This window comes from Megalobrama amblycephala, linkage group LG1 (assembly GCF_018812025.1).
Source record: "Megalobrama amblycephala isolate DHTTF-2021 linkage group LG1, ASM1881202v1, whole genome shotgun sequence".
Taxonomy (NCBI): Eukaryota; Metazoa; Chordata; class Actinopteri; order Cypriniformes; family Xenocyprididae; genus Megalobrama; species Megalobrama amblycephala.
This window is the reverse complement of record NC_063044.1, coordinates 4127085-4139139: the sequence shown is the minus strand read 5'-3', so window position 1 is coordinate 4139139 and position 12055 is coordinate 4127085. Positions and strand designations below refer to the sequence as shown.

The following is a 12055-nucleotide window of genomic DNA, read 5'->3' as shown; positions in this document are numbered from 1 at the left end:
TTTTATACCCAATCATGTTGCCAATTGACCTAATAAGTTGCAAATTGGTCCTCCAGCTGTTCCTTATATACATTTAACTTTTTTCCGGCCTCTTATTGCTACCTGTCCCAACTTTTTTGGAATGTGTAGCTCTCATGAAATCCAAAATAAGCCAATATTTGGCATGACATTTCAAAATGTCTATTGTGAATGAAATATAAGTTTATGAGATTTGTAAATTATTGCATTCCTTTTTTATTCACAATTTGTACAGTGTCCCAACTTTTTTGGAATCGGGTTTGTATAAAAATTGTCATTAATTACTTACACTCATGTCATTTCAAACTTGAAAACTTTCCTTCATCTTCAAACACAAATTAATGTATTTTTATTAAATCTGAGAGATTTCTGTCCATAGACAGCTATGCAACTGAAACTTTGACGCTTCAAAAAGGTTATAAAGTGATCTTAAATCTAATCCATATGAATAGAGCGGCACACATCATTTGTGGTAAACGGAAGCTCAATCAAGTTTACTTGATGCGTGCGAGAACCAATGAGGTTCATTCTCGTGAGCTTCTGCAAGAGCCAATGAGGTTCACGCTTGATATATGGATTAGTTTTAAAATTTCTTTATGAAACTTTGAAGCATCAAAGTTTCAGTTGCATAGGTTGCCTTTCTGTGGAAAGACCGAAAGCTCTCAGAAAGATCTTCATTTGTGTCCTAAAAAAGAACGAAAGTCTTACGGGTTTGGAACGACATGAGGCTGAGCAATTAAAGGTGCAATATATAATATTTCTGTCCACTAGAGGTCGCTAGAGGCCTATTCAAAGCAAAGGCGTAGCTTGATGATGCCAAGTTTGAGCGCAGAATCTTGAGACATGGTCTCCACCTCACAGGCGGTGGAAAATAACTGGGATATGACTCGGGCAGAAATCATGTTCATGGATGCGATTATTAAAGTTACTGTAGTATGAAGCAGAGCAGGACAGAGTGTTGTGGAAGCTGAACGAGGAGCTGGAGCGATTGCGCAACACACACCTCACAAGCAGCGGAACTTATATTATGCCATCGTAGCCGGCGCCACTTCTGCTTTTCTGGTCATGAGTATGAGGTAACACAGATCTGTTTATCATATTAGATACATTTGAGTGTGTTGAAAATGATGTTATAACGTTACTCTCTGTGTTCACTCGACGGCTGCTGTGAGACACTGTTGCATACTGCAGTAAGATAGATCGATTTTAGAATATCATATTAATTGGATGTCTTGTGTTGATAAATGGCATGCAATTAATTTTAAAACGATTGATGGAGAAAATGCTGTATTACTGTTACTAAAAATAAAGCTTCATCTGATTATACTATGTTAGCTACTTGACAAAATAGTGTTTTCTCTGAGGCATGGTAAAGCATGGTACTCACAAAAAAATCAAGAAAATTAGATTTAAACAATAAGATTAAACGTGTTGAGCTACATAACAACAATTTTCTGTCTAAATATATCAAAACAGTTGTTGACCTTGTCTATTAAATATTAAATCGTCTTTGGTGTTTCCATGGTTTCTACAAAATAAAATGGAAACCAAGGGTAACGCAGGTATGACGCAATTGACAGGCGACTCCTCACACGTCCCGGAGCCTTGGTTAAAATTGCAATTTTCTCACAATTTACAAATAGTTGGAAACATTTGGGATATTGTTAGTACTCAAGTAAACAAAATATATAACACTGGCCTAGTGGTTTTTGGATATTTTACTGCAAAATTCTTACATATTGCACCTTTAATGAAAGAATTTTTATTTCTGGGTGAACTAACCCTTTAAAAGTATTTTACATAAAAGTGGGCCAATTTAGTCCCAAGTAGTACTGAAATAGTACTTTCAAGTATACTAGTACATTGATATTAATATATTACATAAAGTATATAGGCTACTTGAACTTAATAACTTAATAAAATGAACTTGAAGTATACTTATTTTTTGTAATGGAAGCTTCTTTAACTTTTAATCATTCCCAGGATATATGATTATTTTTTTTTTTTCATTCACTAGTTCAAATGATCACTCTTAAAGGGTTAGTTCACCCAAAAATGAAAATAATGTCATTTATTACTCATCCTCATGCCGTTCCACACCCGTAAGACCTTCGTAAAGCTCCAAAGCAGTGTTTTGAAATCGGCCCATCACTATAATGTTGAAAAGTCTTTATTTTGTTTTTTTGGTGCACAAAAAGTATTCTCGTTGCTTTACAATATTAAGGTAGAACTACAGAACTCACATGAACTGTTTTAAATATGTTTTTAGTACCTTTATGGATCTTGAGAGAGGAAATGTCATTGCTTTGAATGCAGGCCTCACTGAGCCATCGAATTTCATCAAAAATATCTTAATTTGTGTTCTGAAAATGAAGGAAGGTCTTTTGGGTGTGGAACGACATGAGTTTGAGTAATACATGACATTATTTTCATTTTTGGGTGAACTAACCCTTTAATATCATAAATTGAATTTTTAATGATATAGTAATTCTTGATATCAAGAATTGTATTTCCACTACAAAAACAAACAAACATGAATTCTGAATATCAACATTGACATTAGCTGTGTCTGAAAGCTTAAAAATGCTGCCTTCAGAGGACGCATTTCAAGGTAGGAACTGGAAGGCATCAAGGCACGTCTGAATCCAGTGTTAGCTTCACTTCCCGTCTCCTGAGATGCTTCTGATCGGTTTTTGAAGGCAGCATAGATGTATCCTTTGACAATCCTGTGCTTTCCATTCAGTTGAACTAGAAAAGAAAGGCCGGTGGTCAACTTGAGTGTAAATGTATGTTATTAGCTAATGTTTATCATGTTTGATGTCTTTTCTAGCGAGAAATTACTATTGTAGTAATTAAATATTCGTTTAGTTATCAGCAAAGCTCTCTCTCTTTTTTTGCTGTAGATCTTTACGCTGTCACAACTCTGTCCGAAATCAGTGGTGCCTTTGTGCACAAAAGCTGCCTGCAAAGTCATTGCCTGATAAGGCATCAAGGCAACAATTCAGCCGCGGCCGCCTGAAGCGGTCACTTGCAGAAATCTAGTTATTGATATCAAAAATTACATTTCCACATTGTTCATATCAAGTATTTGCGTTTATACTAGTAACACTAGTTTATACTAAAAGGTTAAAAGTCAAATCAGCATGCCATAACCTTTTTTACTTGCTGTTTTCAAAATAATAGGAACTATATCGTGTGTACTGTATACTATGTAATAACAATAGTAAGGTAGGATTCAGTAGCTTACTGCTGCTCGTCCGTCAGTCGTCTTGCAGTGCGCACTCCTCTCCACACGAGGCGCTCGTCCAGTCGCAGCTGCAGCATCTGTGGCGAGCACCGCCGAGCAAGACGTTTTCTCGGACTTTCTGCGGACGGCGACGTTGACAAGTTCAATATAGTGTGTGAGCCGGGAACACTGTATGATATTAAAGTTTTATATCGATTAAAGTTAGGACAGTCTCGGGAAAATGGTCACATATTTCGGGCACGCGGCAGAGTGTGTGTGCGATAAATGAGGATTTGAATATATATAACTTGTAGACAGTTTGATGAACTCCATCCGCTCGCTTCATGTTCGATAGGACAGGAGGAGGAGGATCATTCAAAATTTGCCAAATCTTTCGATATTTGGAGGATATATACATATGGAAACAGGTAGTTGAATGATAGAGGAGTTTTAGTCCAGTGTTGTGATGGGTAAAGATTATTACAAGATCCTGGGCATAGAGAAGGGCGCCTCTGATGAGGAGATCAAGAAAGCCTACAGAAAACAAGCTTTAAGATTTCATCCTGACAAAAACAAAGCAGCCGGAGCAGAAGATAAATTCAAAGAGATCGCCGAGGCTTATGATGTCCTGAGCGATGCCAAGAAGAAGGACATCTATGACAGATATGGAGAGGATGGTAAGAGCTGTCATTGTCCCACTATAGATTGATAGACAGACAGACAGACAGTCCTTACAAAGTACTGTGATAATTTTAGATAATAGTACTATGGTACTTTGTTATATATCGTCAGACAGACAGACAAACAGACAGATAGATAGATAGATAGATAGATAGATAGATAGATAGATAGATAGATAGATAGATAGATAGATAGATAGATAGAGCAGATAGATAGATAGACAGACAGACAGACAGAGAGGTCAGGGTTCGAAATGAATATTTTTTTCTTGATAGCAGTGGTACCCTAACTTCAAAAAGTTAGGAGCACCAGCAAAAATTTAGAAGCACAACTACAATATATATATATATATATATATATATATATATATATATATATATATATATATGAAGACTTCAGATGCAAAAGCCTCTAAGTGCTGTCTGAAATTTCCTTCTAAAATGAGCATTTTTATCAAGCTTGTATGTTTATGTTCAGTTATTTCAGTTTAAAGGCAATGAAAAGGACCTATTAATTGCTATTAAAGTGAAATTACTGGACCTAAACATACGAACTTGATAAAAATGCTCATTTTAGAAGAAAATTTCAGGCGGCACTTAGAGGCTTTTGCATCTGAAGTCTTCATATATATATTATATTATACTTCATATACACATATATTAGGGCTGCACGATTATGACAAAATATTATAATTGTTGATTATTCCCTTGAAATTGTAATTGCGATTATTATTTTCGATCATCACAATTTACATTGAATGATGTTTTGAGTAGATTTATAGCATTGTTTGAAGCAAATGCATGCCATATTTTTATGTTAAAATAAGCAAGCTGAAAACACTCTTCATGAAAAACGTATTGCTTTTCTATAACATTAAGCCTCAAATGTCAACTATACATTGGCTTGTTTTTTTCTTTAAATAAAAAATTAAAAATATGTATGGTATTATAATGTCATACTAAATCTAAAATTAATACAATGGGGAAAAAACCTGTGAAAAAAAAAAAAAAAACATCTTAAGCATGCAGAATAATTAAGTGGATACATTATTTATTTAAAAACATCACCACATTTTTTTTTTTTTTAGAGGAATGAGAACAGTAGTGATGCACCTTGATTTTTCATGGCTGATTTCGATTATTTTACAAGAAAATGAGTCAATTCCGAGAGCCTTTTTTTCTTTGTTTAAGCAATTTTTTTATTATTTGCTCTTTAACAGGCCAAACTGGCCTTAAACAAACAAACAAACAAAATATCCGTAGCCTTTTGAAATTAGAGGCAACCACTGTATTTTAATCAAAATCCAAACAAAGATGCCACACATATGTAACATGAGCAGTTGATTTTTATTTAAATTAGATTTAATTATAGGATTTAAAGTAAAAAAAAAAAAAAAAATTCTGACTTTAAATTTGTGAAATTATGCTACGTAAGACACACCTGCACAAAACAAAAAACAGCCGACGGACTGAATGAAAATGAAAATTCACTCTGACAGTAGGTGGCGCTTATGGAACAGCAGAGGTTTCTTTGGGTACCACTGCACTTATAAACACTAGTGCAGGGACAATAAATCGAGAAATAATTCTGGATCGATTCTAAGATTTTCTGAATGCATCGCGATTCTCTCTCGAATCAGTTCTGAGCTTAGTTTTTAACTGCAAATGGCACTGCGTGCTTTAGAAACGGCCTATAAAATAATCATTCATAAAGCTCAAAAAGGTTGAAGCGAATTACAAGGGTGTTTGCAGTGGGCTGTTTACATTAATTTCGCATCAAAAAAGCTTTCCAGTGTGCAAGAACATTCTTAGACTCACCCGAATGCACGAGCGCTCTTCTTCGTGAGCATTTGAGCATGCAGTTAAAAAATAGCCTAGATTGCCCTAATAAATTCTACTTTATACAGAGGTAAGCGGAAAATAAAATGCCCTTCTGAAGAAAATCAGTTGCCTTCTGAGATAAAATATAAACCCCACCTCTAATTCAATATTTATATTTTTCTTCTTATAGTTCATGCATCGTGAACAGTGAGCTTGCTGTGCCTTGTGCAGTAATTTCTTTGCTGGCGCATCTCTGTTCTCCTCTTTGTGTCAGTATTCAGCACGTTCCATCTCTGGCCTGTTATTGTTCTGTTACAGACTTCGTAATATTTCCACACAAATGATTGCAATGCAGATCGTGTTCAAGTCCGGAACAGAGATCAGCCAAAATAAAACTAAAAAATGTTTGCCGATCGACCTTATGTTTGGAGGAAAAACCATCCGGTTCCGTTTTATGGCCAGTCAAACAGTGCATCTCTAGAAAACAGGTCACAGCACAATTATTTGCTTTCACACAGATAGATAGATAGATAGATAGATAGATAGATAGATAGATAGATAGATAGATAGATAGATAGATAGATAGATAGATAGATAGCCCTTAAAAATGTGCTGTGATGGTGCCATGGTACAACTTTTAGTACTTTTTTTCTAAATTAAATTGACAAAGTACAGACTGCACACACACACACACACACAGATATGCTATTATGCCATTAGGGAAATTGAAGAGCAGCAGCAGCACTCACATGCAATTTCATTCATACTCGACGCCGGAGGGTGCCCTTGCACAGAAACTCCAGAAGTGAGACTCATAAGTAATATCTTCCTGGAAATCCCTAATTTGGACAAAGACATCCAGCTATCGCTGTAGCTGAATAAAACGCAGATAGAGACTTTTTTAATGATTAAACATGAAGAGAATTAACACACCATTGCGACAGTATTATGGTTTATCTGTTCTTCTAAGTCGGGTATTTTCATAAAGGTAATGTATATTTATAATGCAATGCCAGTCAGCATAGTCTTTTCATTGTATATAATACTATAAAATAATAACATTTCTTTTTAATTTCTGTTTGACTAATAGCATTATTTATTTTTAATTTTTTCAAGATTTCTGTAGATATTGCGATATAAGTTATCGTAAATTCTTCTAATTTTAAAAATTGAAAATGATATAACCAACATACATTCACATTCTTGTTTTCGTGTGAAGAAAGCTTGCCTACAACTGAAAGAGAACAGCACTCTCATTGAGAGAGTTTTACTGTAGCATTACATAATGTAAATGTTATTTCAACATCACTGTACATTTGCAATATTTTGATCATTTTGATATATCGTGCAGCCCTATTCTTGGCCAAAATTAGTTTGAACTGACATCACACACGTTGGTTTTTTGATTTCACGCAAAGTTTATTGGGGATTTAAAAGGATAGTTCACCCAAAGCTGAAAATTATCCCATGATTTACTCACCTTCAAGCCATCCTAGGTTTATATGACTATCTTCTTTCAGACGAACACAATCAGAGAAATATTTAAAAATATCCTGGCTCTTCCAAGCTTTATAATGGGGGCGTGCAATTTTGAATCCCAGAAAATGCATCCATCCATCCATCCATCAATCATAAAAAATAATCCATATAAAATGGTTAATAAAGGCCTTCTGAAGCGAAGCGATGGGGTTTTGTAAGAAAAAATATCCGCATTTAAAACTTATCTAAACTAACTAGCTTACTGTGGGCTGTACACATTATGAGCAAGTCGAGACCTTTATTAAAGGGTTAGTTCACCTAAAAATGAAAATTCTGTCATTTATTACTCACCCTCATGCCGTTCCACACCTGTAAGACCTTCATTAATCTTCAGAACACAATTTAAGATATTTTTGATGAAATCCGATGACTCAGTGAGGCCTGCATAGCCAGCAATGACATTTCCTCTCTCAAGATCCATTAATGTACTAAAAACATATTTAAATCAGTTCATGTGAGTACAGTGGTTCAATATTAATATTATAACGCAACAAGAATATTTTTGGTGCGGCAAAAAAAAACAAAATAACGACTTATTGAGTGATGGCCGATTGACCGCTGATTCGATGCACTGATTCATTGTGCTCCGAAGCTTCCTGAAGCAGTGTTTTGAAATCTGCCATCACTAAATAAGTCATTATTTTGTTTTGTTTTTTGGTGCACCAAAAATATTCTCATTGCTTTATAATATTAATATTGAACCACTGTACTCACATGAACTGACCTAAATATGTTTTTAGTACATTAATGGATCTTGAGAGAGGAAATGTCATTGCTGGCTATGCAGGCCTCACTGAGTCATCGGATTTCAACTAAAATATCTTAATTTGTGATGCTTAACGATTATCGAAAGATTAACAAAGTCTTACGGGTGTGGAACAACATGAGGGTGAGTAATAAATGACATTATTTTCATTTTTGGGTGAACAAACCCTTTAACCCACTGGAGCCATATGGATTATTTTATGATGGATGGATGCCTTTTTTTTTTTTTGGCTTCAAAATCAGGCCCCCCGTTCACTACCATTATAAAGCTTGGAAGAGCCAGGATATTTTTAAATATATCTCTGATTGTGTTCATCTGAAGGAAGATAGTCATATACACCTAGGATGGCTTGAGGGTGAGTAAATCATAGAATAATTTTCATTTTGGTGTGAACTATCCCTTTAAGTGTGGCATGTATGGACTAAGTGAGCACCCACAGTAGTGCATACAGTTAAGCTTTAGCTTTTTTGAGTGAAGCCTGATGACCTTTGGTGACCGTGTGAGTTTTCTCTGAATGCTGCAAACACAGGAGCATGTAGTGTGGAATCGGCGAGGGACTTTATGAAACCCGCACTGATCTCCAGATTAAGAATTCAAAGTGTACAGTGTGACTGGATCATTCCTGTGAGCTGGTTCTGCTCTTTTTATATAAGCTGTTTCTTATATTTCCTTCAATGTTGACTTGCTGTTTTCCCACAAACATCATTTCTTTTTTTCCCTCCGCAGGGCTTAAAGGACATGCCGGAGGAGGCACCAACGGCCCTAGCTATACTTTCCATGGCGATCCTCACGCCATGTTTGCAGAGTTCTTTGGCGGCCGGAGCCCGTTTGATCAGTTTTTTGCATCCGCTGGTGGCGTAGATGATGACATGGACATTGACGACCCCTTTGCGGCCTTCGGAATGGGAGGAATGGGCGGCTTTCCCAGATCCTTCAAGTCTCGGCCAGGCGGTGTGCACAGGGCCCGAGAAAAGAAGAAAGATCCTCCAGTAGTGCACGAGCTCAAGGTGAGCCTGGAAGAAGTGTTCTCTGGCTGCACCAAGAAGATGAAGATCTCTCGCAAGAGGCTGAACCCGGACGGCTGCACCATGCGCAACGAAGACAAGATCCTCACCGTGGACATCAAACGTGGCTGGAAGGAGGGGACCAAGATTACCTTTCCCAAAGAGGGAGACGAGACGCCGACCAACATCCCTGCCGACATAGTGTTTGTGGTTAAGGACAAGATTCACCCTGTTTTTCGGAGAGACGGCTCTGACATTATCTACCCTGCAAAGATATCCCTTCGAGAGGTGAGTGTCTAGTGTCTGCTGCTGAGATAAAGTTACTTAACTTCCAGTAATATACACCAGTGAACTTCTGTTAAGCTTACAAAAAGTGTTTGAGTATAGTAGAAAGATTTATTAACCCATCTTTTAAAAGCAGAATTATTTACTTGGCTTCATTTCATAAAGTAAATCTTTATTTTTCAGATGATACTCAGATACCTGGACTCGTCCAAATCGGCACTACAGCGATCAAAAGTTGAAAATCGCTTATAACTCCTAGACCGTTTGTCCTAGTCAAGTGTCTTATATCATTGAAATCCTTGGCTCAAGACGGACAAAACGTATATCTTGAATTTTGCAAACTAGTCCTAGGTTTTTCGCCCGATCGGAACCGATCCAGTGCAGGATCTTCTCTGGATTGTGAATATCAATAATTATCAAAAAAAAGTTGAAATTTTGATACAGGGTCATTAAGGGGCGCCAAAATGTACGATGTGGGCGGAGCCACTTTTACCAAAATGGCTATAATAACTCAAGAACGAAATGAGATATTTGCACCAAACTCTGTACACATCTGTAGGGGCTCAATCTTTGGTCACGATAAAAAGATTGTGTCGATTGGACACTAGTTGGCGCTATAACTTGAAAAAAACATGAAAGCGTCTATAACCACCTGACCGTTAGTCCGATTGAGTTTTTGGCATGCAGTGTCTTGCAAATTTGGCATGCAGTGTCTTGGTCCAAGGGGGCATGATAGTCTATGAGAACATTGGCGTATCTCAAAAAACATGGCTGCCATCAGCCAATGAAGTTTGAGCACCTATTAGACAAGGTTAGCGGAGGCCGATAGGAACGAAACTCGATGGGCATGTTCGACTCATGGGCCTAGAGGTCTGTAAGAATTTTGAAAGAAATCGGCCACCAGTTGGCGCTAACGAGTTTTTACGCCTCAGTAATCACAGATCCACACAATATGCATATCATTTATAGATCTCCTCATGCTGAACAATCAATCAAATCGTCAAATCATGTCAATCAAATCGTTCATTAATTATTCACGAATACGTGAAAAACCTACTTTTGTGAACTAGTCCTAGGTTTTTTGCCTGATCGGAATGAAACCAGAGTAGGACAATTCTCTGGACTCTCTAGATCAAAAATTATAAAAAAAAGTTACCTTTTGGGTCACTATAACAGGGTTATTTAGAAAATGGGCGTGGCAAAATATACTCAAAAACCTATAATTCCTAAACGAAAACTTAATTAAGTAAAGAAATTAAGTGAGCACATGCAGCATATGACTCAAAAGAAGCATACCAACTTTTATGGAGATCGGACCATAGGTGGCGCTATAACTGTTAAAAAGCTTTAAAATCCATATATTTTCAGTTGTAAATTGCCTGTTTTGGCTGAAAATGGTCAGTTCCTTCTATGATTTAGATGGTTACATGCTTGCTAAATAAAACGCATTTGTGCTTAAGGGCGTTAAATGCTTGAACCCTGGTAAATGCTGCTTGCAGCTTTAATTTTTTTTTTTTCTGGTAAAAATTGTGCTTTTGAATTTATTTATTTTTTACTGTGCTTTTTGTGTCCTGCAGTTCTACAAACCCCGCCCCTACTAATTGTGTCCCTTTACTCACAAAATAAGTATATTTAAATGAAGAGGAATGAAGGCAAAAGTTAATCTTTCATTTTTTCTTTTCTTTTCTCCCTCTCTACAGGCTCTGTGCGGCTGCACCATCAGCGCTCCCACCTTGGACGGCAGAACTGTCACAGTGACATCACGTGATGTCATCAAGCCTGGTATGAAGAAGAGGATAGTGGGAGAAGGACTGCCTCTGTCCAAATTTCCTGAAAAGAGAGGAGACATGGTGCTTGAGTTCTTAGTGAAATTTCCGGACAAGTTGGGACCGAGTGCTCGTGAAGCTCTGGTTCAGATCCTACCTCCTTGATCATTGCGACCTCTGGAGGAGAGACTCCCTGATCAGATCCTGTGATCGGGCCCTTTTGATTTCATAGATATTATTGCACCTGAAAGCATCAGTGATCAGTACAAATGTACAAATGAGTCAAGTTCAGAGAAACACAATAGCGCTCCAGTATATTATTTATATCCCCTTACTTGTATCGCAATGCACTTTTACAAAACACTGTGAAATGTTTCAGAAGTAATTTAGCGACTTTCACATATTTTGCAGTACCTAAGAGTAAATGCTCCGTCATCCTCCTGTTTACTTCTTCAGGTTTCTTTCCCCTTTGAATCTGTGTTTATATTTTCTTTTATTAAAAATTTATTCCAATTTTAGACTCTGAGCAGTAAACATTTCAATCACCTCTGAACATTAGGGTTTTATACATTTTTAAAGCTCTTAAATAGTAATTATAAAACTATGGAAGCTTGTTTCTGCCATGAAATAAAAAATAAAAAAGGTAATTGCAACTTTTTATTTAACAATTCTGACCTTTTTTCCTCGCAACTGAGTTTACAGTGGCATGAAAAAGTATGTGAACCCCTTGCAGAATCTGTGAAAATGATAATTATTTTAATAAAATAAGAGGGATAATAAAAAATGCATGTTATTTTTTGTTTAGTACTGTCCTGAGTAAGATATTTTACATACAAAACAAAAAAACAGTCGTGGATCATCAGGTAACCAAACACAGTATTGAGAATCAATGGTTCACATACTTATGAATGGGGTTATTTTAATAAATTCAGCTATTGTTTTGTCTTGTG

General features: G+C 36.5%; 1 protein-coding gene across 2 annotated transcripts; it reads left to right on the top strand.

Annotated features, from left to right (window-relative positions):
* The first annotated feature begins 3375 nt into the window (after positions 1-3375).
* On the top strand, positions 3376-11623 carry dnajb1a (DnaJ heat shock protein family (Hsp40) member B1a). 2 transcript variants are annotated; one of them, XM_048171490.1, is made up of 3 exons: positions 3376-3921; positions 8777-9342; positions 11040-11623. In XM_048171490.1, the coding sequence occupies exons 1-3, from the start codon at positions 3711-3713 to the stop codon at positions 11268-11270; spliced, it is 1008 nt and encodes a 335-aa protein (XP_048027447.1). In that variant the 5' UTR covers positions 3376-3710; the 3' UTR covers positions 11271-11623. The 2 variants fall into 2 exon arrangements, with proteins under 2 accessions (XP_048027447.1, XP_048027534.1); XM_048171577.1 differs by lacking the exon at positions 3376-3921 and adding an exon at positions 8609-8674.
* The last annotated feature ends 432 nt before the right edge of the window (positions 11624-12055 follow it).